We start from the raw sequence: 15,612 nt of genomic DNA, 5'->3' as shown, positions 1-15,612 counted from the left end.
ATTAAAAAAAAAAAAAAGAAAAGGAAAGGAAAAGAAGGAAAAGAAATCCTCTACGGTCGGTTACCATTTGGCCGTAGAAAAAGCTACGTCCGTCCTAGTACAAGACCTGGGCCACTCGGACTCGTCCGGCAAACCTGCATGGCGTGAATTTACTCTGTCCGAGGGTGAGGAGGGGCTGCTGGTCCACCCAGATGCTTAATAGCCACCAGTGTCCTCGGCCAAGCCGCCTGGTCAAGTCACTCTCACAGCCTCTGTCGGCATATACTTAGCAATGACAGGGCTTTCTTTGCAAAGATCTGTATGTAAAGAATACAATTAACACTTGAGCTTCTCTTCTTGGCTTTCCCATCCCGCTTGGTACTTAGTTTTTAAGGAAGGAGGAGGAAAGACAGAACAGCCGCATGCAGAGGCAGGCAGATTCTTCTCCAGCTGGCTTGGTTTTCCCATGCAGTGAGCCGGCCCAGCACTCCTCTCTTTCTCCCTCCTGGGGATCCAGTGAGTCCCTAACTCTCCTACCCTGCACGTGGCTTTATGCACTGCAATTATCCCGAGTAAGGCAAGTCCTCGGCGCTGTCATGACTCCATGAGAACAGGGCCGGGTGGATGTGGGTGGGGACACTTCAACCTTGGCGCCTCCCAAAGACCCTGGCACCCACGCCTCTGTGGGATCGGGGAGCGGGGTACCACCTGTGGACAGTGGTTGCCGCTGGGCTCCCTTGGCCACTACAGGGAGATGGGGCTTCTTCTGTCCCACACTCCCCGGGCTTCTGGAAGCACAGTCAAGACACTCTCCTGTCTGCTCTTTTATAAAGGCCACACAGATTGATCCAACATTCAAGATGAAGGAGATAGGCAGCCCGTGAGACCTTCCCGGGCAAAGCACAGCCACAAAGTCTCTCTGCTTTCCTCCCCCCTCTCTCCCCTGGGCTGCTCCTGCTCCTGTATTCTAGAGCCTCCACCCAGGAAGAAGCCAGTTGCGAAGGGGAGCATCAGGCCTATCCGTGGAAGGTGCCAAGGATGGGCCCGCCCCAGGCCCACAGCCCTCCACCATGCAGCACCATGCGGGCAGCAGTACGCCGCACTGGGGTCCGAGGGACCTCCAGGCAGGGCAAGGAAGCAGGGACCAGCCTGGATCAGGTGGGCACACACTAAGTGCCAGCGACCAGAAGGACTTCCCCAACTCAGTGGAGGCTGCCTCTCCTCCTTCTGGGTTTGGGATTGCCTTTTATTCTCAATTCTGTGTTTTCTCCTGGTGTGCTGTTGAACCACTTCAAATACTGGAGTAGTTGTGAATAGCCACAGGCCACACCAACTATTGCTCTGAAAAACCAACTATTCCCTCCGGCCCAACCTGCTCACTCCGGTCAGCATGCATCCCGGGTGAGCACGTGAGGCCCCTCCCAGGCATGCACGAGTTGTCCAGCCAGTCCGATAGGCCAAGGATGGCTTCCTCTACCTTCCAGGCCCATGCTGGAAGCCTGGAGCTAGGGTGCTCTGGGCCCCCGCCTCAAGCTTCTCTCCAGCCCATGCTCAAGCTCTAGTAAGTTTTTTCCCCGGGGGGGTCAGCCTGAGATAAGGGTCTGATACAAGGAGACCTTGAACAGAGGTCACCATGGGGCTCAGCCTTCACCAACCACAGGGGGCCGCTGACCACACCCAGGGCGGTGACCAGGGATGGAAGGCGCTGCACAGAGTTCTCTTGGCGAGTCCTCCAACTGCCACTAGCACACCTCTTACCTCTGCAAGGACACTGGCCTCACGCCCCCCAAGGCCTGAGGCCACCTCTCTCTTCATGCCTCCCCTCTCACTGGCCTACAGATTCTCTTTAAAGGGTGCTCTTCCCGAACATGGATCTTGGGTGGCTAAGCCCACAGGGTACTGGCCAGGCCAGGCCCACGCCGTTGGGTGTCCTCAACCAAGGGACAGGGGCGATCACCTTGCCTTCTTGGTCTCACCGGCCACCTGCCAGAGCAGCCTGGAGGAGTCACTTCTCCTCTCACATCCCCGGGTAGCCCCCTGCCTGAGGGTCACCACCCTGTAGTCACCCGGCCTATCCCGGGGTCCTTCCTGCCCCTCCGCTCAGTTCCAACCCACCGCTGCCGGGACCTCCAGTTCTCTCTGCCAGCCTGACATCCCACTTGGGAGAAAGGGACTCAGACCTCTGGAGGCCAAGCCTGGGGGGGTGGGGGGCTCCTTCCGCTCCTCGCCCCCCCAGCGTGCCTGCCTGCCCCTCAGCACCCCTCCCTGCCACCCCGCCCGCCCACCTGCAGGAGCGCGAGGCGGCCCAGCTGATGCAGAGTGCCCCCGCCTCCCCTACATACCCTTTCTCATTCCTCCACCAGGCGGGCACGCGTACTCCCCGGTTGATAAGAGGAAGCAGGGTCCGTATCTCTCGCGGGTGCCCGAGCGAGTAAAGGGCAGGCCCTCATCAGGAGTGAGGGCCTGGTCTATGTGGGGGCAGTCTTCGTTCGCCAGCGCGGCCTTCGCCACCTCCCCATTCAGTTTGGAATCTTCAAACATATAAGCAGAAGCTATTGAGACACTGAAAACCGTTTAGTGGGGGAGGGGGACAAGCCAGAGGCGGGGCATTGGCAGAGGGCGGCCTGTCCCTGAGGACAGAAGAGCGAGCGGGCCGAGGGGGAGGCCGAGGCTGCGGTCCCCGGCTCACTGAGGCAGCCTGCGGGCTGCCCACCGTGCGGGACGGAGGGGCTCCTGGGTTTGCTCAAAGTTTGCAAAAAGATGAGTTGGTGATGGGGCCAGCAAGCGTGGTGCTGGGGGCTGGGCCCAGGGCCCAGGGCCCAGGCGGGGCCGATGAGACAGGATGGTGTGGATGCGGTCATGGGTAGGGGGGCAGACACAGAGCTCGGGGAGAGGACAGACAGACACGCGGGAAAACTCCAGTCCACAGAGGGGGCCTCTTCAGACGGCTCTCTGCTGCTGACCAGAGCCTGGCTGCTGCCGATCGCACCTAGCTAGCTCCTCAAGGCTCCCCAGCCCACTGAGACCCCATCTGTCGCCTCCCCTCCCCCACTGCCATCCGCCTCACCACCCGCATCAGGCTGCTGTCCACACATACCCTATGTCATCGCTCGTCCTGCCCCCACTGTTTGGATTCAACCTGGTTCCTCGGCATGCCTTACCCCCGTACACACCAGGCCTGGCCACACGGCCTCCTCTGTCCCCAGATTCACCTGGGTCGCTCTCTGCCCCGACCCCCATACAGACTAGGGCTGGCCATGCAGTCTCTTCTGTCCCCATAGGCTCACCCAGGTCACTCCGCATACCCACCCCCCATCCAGACTACTCCTGGCCACATGGCCTCCTCTGTCCCCACAGGCTCGCCTGGGTCACTCTGTACGCCCACAGGCCCACATGCAGACCAAGCCTGGCCACACGGCCTCCTCTGTCCCCAGATTCACCTTGGTCGCTCTCTGCCCCGACCCCCATACAGACTAGGGCTGGCCATGCAGTCTTTTCTGTCCCCATAGGCTCACCCAGGTCACTCTGCATACCCACCCCCCATCCAGACTACTCCTGGCCACGCGGCCTCCTCTGTCCCCACAGGCTTGCCCAGGCCACTCCGTATGCCCACAGGCCCACATGCAGACCAGGCCTGGCCACACGGCCTCCTCTGTCCCCACACAGACCCAGGTCAACTGCCCTACCTGCTCCACCCCCCACGCAGACTTAAGCTAGTCCCTCAGTCGGCCCTGACCCCACTCGGATCACGCCGGCATCTACCGCCCCTCTCCGCCCGCAGCGGGCCTGGTCAGCTGGCACAGGCACAGGAGGGATGTATGCATGAGCGGTGAGAGCGGGCCGTGACGTGGGAGGGCCTCCCTTCCTCCGCTCCTCACAGCAGCGTCCCGGCAAAGCAGAGCAAATGGACGTGTAAAGACAACAGTGGCGGATGGACTCGGGCAGGGAAAGAGGAATCTTGGCCTCTGTGACAGCCTGAGAAGGAGCCTGGGGGGAGGTCTGAGGACACACGTGGTGGGGGGCAAGGCCTGGCCAGAGCAAGGAGCGCTCCCTCTCCCAAGTCCAGGGGCAGAGCCGTGGAAGCCTCTGGAGCTGGCACAGGTAGCCCTGTCTGGCCTCGGCTCCCGCCCATCACTCCTGGGGATTGAGCCTGCCCCCTGCTCTCTGCCCTCAAAGCAGAATCTTCCAGGCCAGGGCGGAGCAACTCAGTCCCCACGGTGGGCACCGGGGCTTCCTCAAAGCTTTCATCTGGGGTGAGAGCCTCCTGGGAAGGCGACACCAACGTGGGTGTGAACACGAGGGGAGGCTCTCTGAAAGGCTAAAGAGTGGACCCTCCTCCATGACCTTGTTCACATCATGTAACTACACGCACAAGTGATCCTCCTCCACGTGCACACACTCAGCGTGCCCGTGGGTGGGATCACGGCCCGTGTACACATCATGTCACTACAAAGAGGCAGTCAGTCAAAAGAGAAATGGACCAATCAGGTTTATTCGTAAAGCAAATCCAAAAAAAAAAAAAAAAAAAAGGAAAAGAAAAAGAAGAAAAAAAATCCCATCATAATTTTGGAACTTAAAAAAAAAAAGGTCTGTCGTACAAGATGGCAAAGCATTTCACGTACAGTGCGTTTCTTGACAAATCCCAGGGGCTTCGCTCCCCGATTTATTCTGAACCAGAAAGGCCAGTTACCAAGGTAACTCTGACACCACGTGACTGGGGCCTCTCTGGGGTCTGGGAGCTGCCTGGCGCTTGGGGCGTGTCTGTGGGCACACACGTGTGCGCGCGGACACGCCCCGGCCTGCCTCCCACTCTGGCTGGGCCCTGTGTCCCCTCCCGGGGCAGGGCGGGCGCAGGGGGACAGAAGGGAAGGGGCACCAGGGAGGGGAGAGTGGGTGAGGTGCGGGCGTGCTGCCTCCCTGTTGGCCACCATCTGTCTGTCCGTCCGGGAGGTACCTCTAGCCGGTAGCCCGGCCGGGGTGGGTCAGAGGTGGGTGGCGACCCGGCCTCCGGCTCTGAGCCCCCGCCCCTCCGCGCGTGCCCCCCGGAGAGTCCGGCTGCCTCGGCCTTCCAGGGCCCCAAGTTGGGCTGGTCTGCCCGCGGGGGCCGGGGGCAGGGGCAGCCGTCGGGCCTCCCGGGTGCGTGCGAGCTGGGCACCCGCGTCTCCCTGGAAAGCCTCCAGGACCCCCCTGGGGCCTGCTGCTTCTCTCAATGGTGGTGGCCTTCGCGGGAAGCTAGGGCTGGGTGCTGGGCTGGGCAGCGGGTTTATCTGCGGGTTGGGTTCGTCCGGGTTCTCCCTCCCCAACTCCAGAGGGGCGGCTGGAAAGGAGAGAAACCAACGAGGGCCCGACTCTCTGAACCCGGGGAACCCGTGAAAGAGGCCGGAGGTGCCAGCGCAGCCAAGCCTCCCCCCGCCCGCCCCCGCCCTGTCCTTCGGAGGAGAAGGCCACCGGGAGCCCTGGTTCCCACCTGCTCCCCCGAAGGCCGGGAGCCCTGCCCGCCCTGGCCCGGGCCCTCGGCCCCCCAGCCCCGCCGGCCTGCAATGATGAAATGACAGCATGGGCAGCGTCTCACGGAGATGGTTTCCAGGCTTTGAAATGGGCTGAGAGAGATGAGCATCTGCAAGAGGGTCATTTTTTTTTAAACTTTGGAGCAAGGAGAACCCGGTGTGTGGGCCCTCGGCCAGCACGGCTGGCGTCTCTGCCCTGCTCTCCGGGCACCGCCGAGGTACTTACTGTTCACACCAGCAACGGGCGCCGGGGGGGGCGCACGCCAGGCTGGGGCAGGGTGGGGGGTGCTGGGCATTGCCTTGGGTTTAGCCCCCAGGGGTCTGCCCAGCTGGGGGCCCAGGGAAAAAGTCCCAGGCTAACTGGGGACAGTCTGTGAGAGACACGAGCAGAGTATAATCACGAGAACTGGCACAAGTCATGCAACAAAACGAGGAGAGAGAGAGAAAGAGAGAGAGAGAGAAACATGATTAGTGGAGAGAGAGAGAAAGAGAGAAAATGTGAACAACACAGAAAAGAACACCCATGCCTGGCCCCCAGAGTGGGCTCATTTCTCTACTATTTCCCCCTTGGCCCGCCTGGGGGCCACGAGGACCCCACTCCGGACCCCAGCTGCCCACCCTGGCCCTCGAACCCGAGCAAAAACTCGGTCGGCCCCATGTGCAGGGCCCCTGCCCGCACCCTGTCTGGTCACCCCTCCCCGATCCTGTCACCCTCCCGCCCCATGGAGTACCGCCACTCCCAGCACCCCCTGCAGCCCAGCGGAGGACAGTGGAAGGCCAGGGCCGGGGGCCCTGCCAACGCAGCTGCTCAGGGAGAAGCCCCCTTCCAAGAGGACCAGAGGCTGCAGTGGTAGCTCCTGGGGAGCCCAGGTGGGAGTTTCTCTGGGGCTTCATGCTGTCCTACCTGCCAGTGGGCAAAAAGTAGGTGTGGCCACCAACCCACCCCCGTGCCAGTACCCCGCTCACCTACAGTGGGAGCCCCGTACGCAGCGCCACAGAGGACCAACCCATGTCACAGGAGCGGAGATGGACAAGACACACACGTGAATGGACATGGCAGGACAGAGGGAGCGCTCCGAGCTGTCCAAGGCAGGTGGTCTAGGAGCCCGACTACAGAGGGGGAGGAGACCCTTCTGGGGAGATGAGCAGCTTCTGAGCCATTGGCCCCAGGCAGTCCCTGACTATGTGAGGTGCCCTCCTGGCATCCCCCCATGAGGCTCTATGACCCCCCACAGGACAAATCCCCAAAACCCTGAGGCCATGCCAGCCATGGTACAGAGGAAGAGACCAGATCGTCCCTCACAGACACACAGACCTGAAGCTTCAGGACAGACCAAGAGGTGGAGGTGAGGGAAGGTGCTGTTGATGTGCCCAGGAGGCTTTGCTTGAGTCCTAGGAGTCTGGCCCTTGGTGGGGGGGTGAGGGGTAGGGGGTGTCCCAGAGCCCAGCAGGCTGCATGTGGCCTTAAACCAGATTCTAAATGTGGAATTAGGAAACCCAGATTTCACCGAGGCCACCTGACTGTCCTTGGGGGTGGAGCGAGGCTGGAAAGGCCTTGTGGGGTCGTGTCTTACCTCTCTCAATTCTTGTAGGGTCAGGTCTCCACCCACATTTGCCTTCCTCACCTCTGGCCTCCCCACCCCATTCACTCATAGACACCCCCACTCCCATCTAGGTATGTAGCTGCAAGCAGAAGAGGAAGCAAATGGGAAGGGACTCAGTGATGCAGAGATGGAGGTCCCTTTAGGACCATGCACCTTGGTGATAGATCATCTGGGTTTCACATACCAGCTTTTGGAAGCAGGAGCGTTTGGGTTAGGGATGAGGCTCAGAGGGGTCTGGGAGCCAAGGTCTGGACAGCACGACAGCACCTCCAGGGCAAGTGAGTATTTGGGGAGGGAGGGAGGGCAGACTGTAGTGGGGGGAGAGAAAGGCAGGAAGGTCTGGGCATCTGGGCTCCTGAGGGCCAGCTTGGGAGGCCCCAAATCCCTCCTCAGCCAGAGACTGCACGAGCCAGAGCTCTCTGGGGCCAGGGCAGCCAGGGCTGGGGGGCCCAGGGGATCCACCAGGAGTGGAAGGGCTTCACAGGTCTGCTGCAGCATGGGAAGAGGGCTTTGTCTCTGGGACTAGCTGGCGTGCATGCCCGAACACACACGCCTGCACTTGGCACACATGTGCGTGCATGTGTGCGTGTCTGAGCTTGCGTGTGCGTGTGCATGCCCTCAGCACATGGGGAATACTGGCATTTTCTAGGAGTACAGAGGAGTTTGTGCCTGACTGGAGTGAACTGGGGATCCTTGGTAGGCTGGCCTGGGCACCCAAGCTTGGGGCACTGACAGATCGAGTGTTGCAGGGCATGTGACAGGAGGGCCAAGTAGTGTCACGGTGATGTCACCCAACTCTGAGCTCTTCCTGCTGGGGCCTGGAGTGGAAGTGGGGGCTGAGCCAGCCCAGACCCTCCCCAGAGCCCCAGGAACTCCTCTTGCCGTCATGGTGGCTCCTGAGGTCACACATCCACCTAATCCAAAGCAGAGAGGTGGGGTAGGAGCTTTCCACTAGCCCGTGCCTCACCTGCCGATGGGAGCCATGCCTCAGCCCGGGGGCCCGGCCCTACCTCAGGCCCCCTGTTTTAGCCTCGGAGACCCTCGCCCACCCCCTGGTCCAGCCCAGGACCCTGACCACATTCCTCTTGAGTGCCTACAGGAATCCAGGAAGCGGGGAGGGGCATGGGACCAGATGAACGGGCAGGAGAGCCCCCACGGGCAGAGAGGCGGGTCTTGGGGATACTGCGCTGGGCAGCACAGGTGTGGAATGAAGCCAGATCGGGGGCAGGACAGGGTGGTGGGCGCATTAGCGGGGAAGAATCAATCATCCGCTGGGTGAGGCCACCCAAACCGGGGGAAACTTGCTCATCCAGGGCTGAGCTAGCCTCCTGCCAGACCTGGGCACGGGGACGTCCTTCATAGACTAAATGCTACCTACCACTCACTCAGCCTCCCTCACCCCGGCACTTCTTAGCTCAGTGCTGTCATTCTTCTCTGGGTCATTCATTTCCTTGAAATCCCTGTGTCCACAGAATAAGTCGATGGTATTCCATGGGTAGAGGTAGACTATGGGCTTTATATCTTCGGACCAGAGCCCCGTGATCAACTTTATGTGCTATGTGCAGGTTCTCATAAAACTGAGATAGTCCCATAACAAACCACTAGCCATGGAATATGAGAATATATCCCACGGTGACTAGTATTGTTTCGTGGCCCCCCTCCCCCCTGGCCCCCCACTGAATTCACGGGAATGTGGCTGTACACTGGTCTGGATGTCACGTATTGCTGCTGCAGTACCTACTGCCGGAAATGGGGAGAACCCTCGGTGGGAGGTGGTTGCTGGTCTGTAGTGCTTTCGTCTAAGCTGCCCGGGGTGGTGGCCCCCCTCTAGTCCTTTGCTCACCAGCCGCTTCCATCAGAAGAAGGCCACCGGAAACTCCCACTCGACCGTCAACCCAAACAGACAACGTGAAAGCTAGAGTCGCTCCAACAGGTTCCTAAAGATAAATGCTAAACTCTAGAGTGGTGGTAGATGAGTTGGTTCGGCATGCTATGGGGTAAGTAAGCTTGTTACGGAGGGCTACAGGCGTCTCCTAGGACGCACCTGGAGCTAGGCAGCCGGAATCAGAGCAGGAGTTCTACTCAGCTATGGAGACAGGCTCTGTTGGGGGTGAGAATCCTTGCTACTGCCTTCGCAGGGACCCTCCTGCCAGATCCCGTGCACCAACTGTGCTGCCCGCACAGCCTGAAGGGAGCCGAGTAAAGACCACATCAGAAGCTGTCTGGCATTTCCGAATCACACCCACCCCTGCCCTGCCCCGACACTGGGACAGTGGCCTGAGTCAGAGACTCACGCTTGCCTCCTGCCCACCGAGCAGCAGCCCCCTGGGCTCCTGCTAAGAGAGTCCTCAGCAACCTCGCGGGCCATGTCGTCTCTTCAGAACCTCACGAGACCAGCGCGCCAACCTCCTTACCCAGGGCCACCAGTGAGGTTCCTCCAGCAGGCTCTCGCCTTGTGAATTTGGCTGCCCAGCATCTCCCTGGGCCCCCAGGCTCCACACCTCGAGACTGAGTGCGGGGTCCGGGGTTGCCCACGGAACTAAGGAAGCAGTCTGACTGAATCAGGAATCATCGCTACAGGGGGCGGAGGTGAAAGGTCAGATCGACATGCCTCTAAGAGGTTTCCTACCTGCTCTGTTAATTTCTAAAATTTCTTCCTGGGCCAGCGGGCATGTGTCACTCTGAGTACTGTGGTGTGGAGAGTTTACGACAGATTTACAATAATTGGGAGATCCCAGCTGCGGTGGCCGTGGAATATGCTTCTTTTTTTTCTTTGGTAGTTTCTGCTTAGCCATGGCTAAGGAGTAATACATCCCAAAATTGTTCACGATGACGGGCACAGGCATGGCGATGGTCAGCACGCCCGCCAGCGCACACAGTGCTCCCACCAGCATGCCGGACCACGTCTGCGGGTACATGTCTCCGTAGCCCAGCGTCGTCATGGTGACCACGGCCCACCAGAAGCCAATGGGGATGTTCTTAAAGTGGGTGTGCTCACTGGCGCTGGGGTCATTGGGCTGGGCCCCTATCCTCTCGGCATAGTAGATCATGGTGGCGAAGATCAGGACGCCCAGGGCCAGGAAGATGATAAGCAGCAAGAACTCATTGGTGCTGGCACGGAGGGTGTGGCCCAGAACCCGCAGGCCCACGAAGTGGCGGGTCAGCTTGAAGATGCGCAGGATGCGCACAAAGCGGACGACGCGCAGGAAGCCCAGGACGTCCTTGGCAGCCTTAGAGGACAGCCCGCTTAGGCCCACCTCCAGGTAGAAGGGGAGGATGGCCACAAAGTCAATGATGTTGAGCGAGTTCTTGATGAACTCTACCTTGTTGGGGCAGAAGACGACACGCATGAGAAACTCGAAGGTAAACCAGACCACGCAGACGCCCTCGATGTAGGTGAGGAAGGCCTCCGTCTCCGCTTCCCGGTAGTAGCGCACTTGCGTGCCATTCCGAACGTTCTCGATCTCGGTCTTGTTCACAATAGGGTTGAAGCGCTCGTGGGTCTCCAGGCAGAAGGTGGTGATGGAGACCAGGATGAAGAAGAGGGAGGCAAAGGCCACATACTGCGGAGGAGAAACACAGTGTCAGAGGGAGGCCCTCCCACCCAGTGCAAAGAAACCCAGGGTACCTTTGCGTTGGGTCTGGTCAGAGGCCAGGCCAGGGGAAGATGCCTGCTCAGCGTCCCCTCCAACCTGGGCCAAACGGACAGGCCACCTTTCCGTCCTCAGAGCACCGACTAAGAGGCTCAGGGAGGTGAGAAGTTGTGGCAGAGATTGCTTTATTTTCACAAATGCCTCTCCTTTCCTACTGAACGTGCTGCTCGACTCCATTTGCAGGCTTCCTTGGGGTTAGCTGGGGTCCCGTGACTGAGTTCACGGCCAGTGGACAGGGCATGAAAGGGGTGTGCGCTGGTGACAGGCCTGGCTCTTAGAACCGCTCTACTCAATCTTCCAAGCCCTTTCCTCCCCCAGCTGCCAGTTACATGCTGACGCCCTAGGGCCCAGGGCGCCCACCAGGACATAGCCTCGGTCCCTGTAAAGGAAGATGTCCACTAAATACCTGAGTGGAAAACCAACTACTACTGTGTTAAGCCGCTGTGGTTTGGTGGGTGTGTGGGGGGAGGATTTCGCAAAGCACGTAGCCCACCCTGAGCATAAAACTGCACTAGCCTGTTGGGGCTGAAGGTGACAAAGGAATGAGAAGGGGCAGTGATGGTGGAATCTGGCCCCTCCCAGGCCACATGGCCCAGGCCTCCTCCTTCCTACCGCAGTCCATTAGCCTTTCTTTTCAGGAATGTATACCTCATTGATGGGGGCTCTTTAGGGTGCTCTTGAATCTAGAACTGCAAAAGATAGATATCTGCCCCACGGCCTTAGACGGTTTTTACACTCCATCTCTCCGTCCTCCTAGGAACTTCCACCACCAGCTTGGACGTGAGTTCCCCGTGCCTGGAAGTGCTGAGATAGAGGCTACATGGTCATTCGGCAGCAAAACTGTGCTGCGGGTTCAAGCAGCAGGAGAGTTGGACCAGGGGTCCTCAAAGGCCGCATACACCACAGGGTCTGCTTCTCTCCTGCTGCCTGCCAGCCCCAGGGTAGGGGAGTGGGTGGGGCGGAGGAGGGAGTTGCTGGGTGCTGGGGCTTTCCAAACATATATGGGCGCCTCCTCCTCTCAGACCCTACCAGTGAGAAAGAAATGGCTGGGATGACCCAGCCTGTCCAGAACCACCTGCTCTGGCCCTGAGCCCCTGGAGAAAGGTTCAGGAGCTCCTTTGCTTTGCTTTGGTGGCCTCATCTGATGACCCTGGGCTTCTCTGGCCCCCCGCAGACATGGATACCTGAGCAAAGAGAATCCAGCGCTATCAGCTCAGACTGAATTCCAGGCAAGGCCTCTCCTTACAGCCTCCAGCTGGGTCTGGAGCTGGAGCTCTGGAGAAGCTCTGGAGAAGCCCCGCCAGTTGGTTCTGGAGCTCTGGAGAAGCCCCGCCAGTTGGTTCTCCTCCAGGAGCCCAGCTGGTCATCCCCGCCTGCATGTTCCCACAGTTCCCTTCCCCTCTGGGGCCCTTTCTCCCAGGCTGCACAAGACAATGTCCGGAGCAAGGACACCTTCTGGAAGAAGCCCCGGGCTACAGTCTGGAGTGGGTGGCACCTGTGTTCTCCAGAGTTGCCCTCACAGATCTTCAAGAAGTGCCAAGGCCCCGCCCTGTGTCCACGACAAGAGGCAGCCACGCTGCTTCTAGCAACTCTGTAGTCTGCACAGATGCACCTCCCCACCTTGTGGTCATAGTAGGTGGCGGGGGTGGGGACGGCAGCACGGGAAGTCCAGGAACAGCCCTGTCTGGGTTGACCACAGCCACGGGACCTGGCACCTAACCCGGCATGGATCTAGAAACCAAGAACTATGTGGACCTTTCAAGGAACTCTCTGGGTTGGAGGAAGGGGCGAAGGAAGGGGAAGGGACAAAGACTGCATTTCAGAATGTCAGAGTAAGAGAAGTCTGTAGACATTCTCTGGTCCAAGACGGGAAGCCTCAGGCCCCCAAACAGGAAGCCGTTTCCCTGAGCCATGCATCATGGTATGCTCTGAGTCCTGCTGGTTGTAGAGCATTGCACAATTTTTAAAAATGTTATCCTAGACTACTATCAAGTATGATCCTTGTGCGTCCTTCCTTCCATCCACTGATCGATCTCTCCTGTCACTCATCTATCCTTCCTCCTTTCCCTCCTCCCTCCCTCCTTTCCTTCCCTTCCTTCCTTCCACCTGCCTGCTCATCCAGCCATCCAGCCATCCAGCCACCCATCCAACCATCCAGCCATCCAGCCCCCCTCCAACCATCCGGCCATCCAGCCATCCATCCTTCCATCCACCCTTTCTTCCTTCCACTCTTTACCAGGTGCTAGGTTATGGCCAGCAGAGTGGAATAAAGCCTCAGTCTTGGGGAGCTCCCTGCCCAGCTGAGGGTAAAGGACACACATGAAGACAAGTACAATGCAATGAACTGAAAAGATAAGCTCCCTCAGCCCTGTCTTGAAGTAGGTGGGGTTTGGACAAGCTCGGGCAGGGTAGGGACTAAGCCAGGGCTTCCCACTCCAGAAACAGCTCTCTAAGGGTCCAGAGAGTGCACAGCTGGGTCACCATGGAAGTGGACCAGGAAAGCAAAGTGGAAGCAACTCCAAGAGGCCACTACCTCTGACCACAGTTCATCTAGCTCCAGAGCTCCTTTCATCACCAGAGTTGCCGAAGCCCCTGGAGCTAAAGACACATTCCCAAATGCTGGGTATTTGCCTGCAGATTTCCTCTGGGGGCCTCCCCGTCTTAGAGTCTGACATTCACCAGATCCCAAAGGGCAGGTCATGCCCCTTTGTGAGAGAGGAGAAGAACATGTACCCCATGCGTGTCCGAGAAACGCTGAGAGGCAGGGCCCACTGCATCGCTGGGCACCCCCATTCCTGGCCAGGGGCAGAAGCATGAGGCACCTCCTCTCCTCACTGCCCCACCAGCCATGGCATCCCTTTCCTAAGGCCTCTCCCATCTATCCTCCTCTGTCCCCTCTGCTTACATGTGACCCCGTCTCAATAGCACCACTGCCATCAAAGCTAAGCAGGTCTAGGCTCAGAGTCTCAGCCGCCGTCCCACAGCTACCAGAGGGAGCAACCCGATGGCACCTCTGAGCATGCTGCGCACAGAGAAAAGCCCTGACACAGGAAACTCTCTGCACCTGGCCTCACTGACCTCCCAGGGCTCTCTCCCTACACACACCCAACGTTCTTGCCACCCGCAACCCTCTGCTACTTCTGACCTTCTCCGTGTCTCCCCCACCTCCACGTCTTTGTACCTCTGGAAAAATCCATTCATCCTTGAGTGCCCCCACTAAGTAGCTCTACTCCTGGGGCCCCTTCTCCAGGTGAGGCTCCTCCTGGAGCTGAGGCCCTAACGAGGCAGCAAATGAAGGGACCCTCCCCAAGGAGTCTCTAAATTCACCTCCAGGGAGGCAGCACACCTGTCTCCAACCCTGGCTCATTAGTGCGTGGGGAGGCTCACAGAAACAGCCCAACACGGCACTCACGTCCCAGGTGCCCCCACAGGCCCGCAGAGCTCTCATCCCGCTTGACCCTCTCACAGGAATAGTCCCGATGGGAAAACTGAGGCCCTGGAAGAGGGAGGGGCTGATAAAATTAGGGTAGAAAAAAATATTGCTTCTCAGCAATCAATGGACATCCTGTGTGGATGCCTACTGCTCCGGGCCCCGGCACCCAGGGAGGTGGCGGCGTTGGGGTGGTGGCAGCCCAGCCCAGAGCCAAGTGCCAGGACTCCTTTCCCAGGAGGAAGCAAGGGAGGTAGGAACCAGGCCTGCTGCCCTGCCCAGGCTTCCTGGGCGCCTGCCTTCATGGCCCCTGCTGCAGGCAGGCACAGGCAGGGCCCCGGCAACACCCAGGCCCAAGTGGGCCCTTGGGAGGGCTGAGGAGGGCTGAGGAGGGCTGCGGAGGCAGGCGCCCCTGGGGTGCTCAGACTGCCACACTCTCCTATGCCCAGGGACCAGCAGGCCAGCCAGAGCACGCACCCAAAGCAAGAGCTCACATCCAGCCGAACCCCAGCTCCCTCCCGTCCACCATCACAGAAGCTGACACTGGAAGGACAGAGGAGGAAGCTACCAGAGCTAAGGTCCCACTCTGCGCCTTCAGTCCTCTCACTGACCTAGTGAGACAGGTGGTCCTACCCCGTTGTGCCAAAAAGGACACCCAGGGACAGGGAGGTCAGGGACTGCACCAAGGCTTCAGAGCTCGTGAGGACGCTGTGGCTGGGACTCCAAGTGCATCTAGCTCTAGAACCTAAACTCCTTCTGCCTGCAGACTTGCCAAAGACACTGGGTAGCTGGCCCCGACTGTCTGGATGCCTCCGTCTCGGAGCTTGGCACCCACAGCTCAGACTCCCTGAGAGCAGGGTATGCCCACCCCGCCCCCGGGAGGGAGAGAACTAGGGTGCCTGACCCCACAGGCTGGAGCCCAGCCCCGCCTGAACTGTTTCCTGGGCTACAGCCCTGGACTGGAGGGGCTGCAGCCCACGTGAGCTGCCGCCTGCCGATGCCTGGCCCCCCGGAGACCACAGACCCACGACTACCCGGGTACAACACCTCGGCCCTTACCTCATGCACACGCTGTCCGTGTAGCCACACAGACCACAGCCTGGTGTCCCGACCACCGTGCACAGATGACACGGGCCGTGGTCCCCGGTGCACACCCCGCAGCCCCACGGCACTCGGGCACCCACACTCGGAGCCCGCAGGTGATGCGGCGGCCGTCACCACCCAGCACGCTCACTACCCGCACCACGGCACCCAGGCACTGGCGCCCAGCTGGGCCCTCTTCTGCCCATCTCCCCCCACCCCAAGGTGGGGCTGACTCAGCGTCTGTCTCTCCCACAGGACAGCAGCTCCAGCCCCTCGCCTCCGCCTCCTCAGCCTTCCCCGAGGGCCTCAGCTGCCTCCCGTGCCAGCGCCTGGACCTCCAGCCCCTCCACCTGCCC

General features: G+C 59.9%; 1 protein-coding gene across 1 annotated transcript in view; it reads right to left on the bottom strand.

Moving 5' to 3' along the window:
- Positions 1-228: 228 nt before the first annotated feature.
- KCNC1 (potassium voltage-gated channel subfamily C member 1) overlaps positions 229-15,612 on the bottom strand; it is a 41,191-nt gene continuing 25,807 nt past the window's right edge. The window contains 3 exon segments of the mRNA NM_001003113.1: positions 229-296; positions 2,322-2,510; positions 9,720-10,653. Coding sequence (NP_001003113.1) covers positions 232-296; positions 2,322-2,510; positions 9,720-10,653 — 1,188 coding nt within the window. The 3' untranslated portion in view covers positions 229-231.

This window comes from Canis lupus, chromosome 21, assembly GCF_011100685.1.
Source record: "Canis lupus familiaris isolate Mischka breed German Shepherd chromosome 21, alternate assembly UU_Cfam_GSD_1.0, whole genome shotgun sequence".
Taxonomy (NCBI): domain Eukaryota; kingdom Metazoa; phylum Chordata; class Mammalia; order Carnivora; family Canidae; genus Canis; species Canis lupus.
This window is presented reverse-complemented; position numbering and strand designations above follow the sequence as displayed.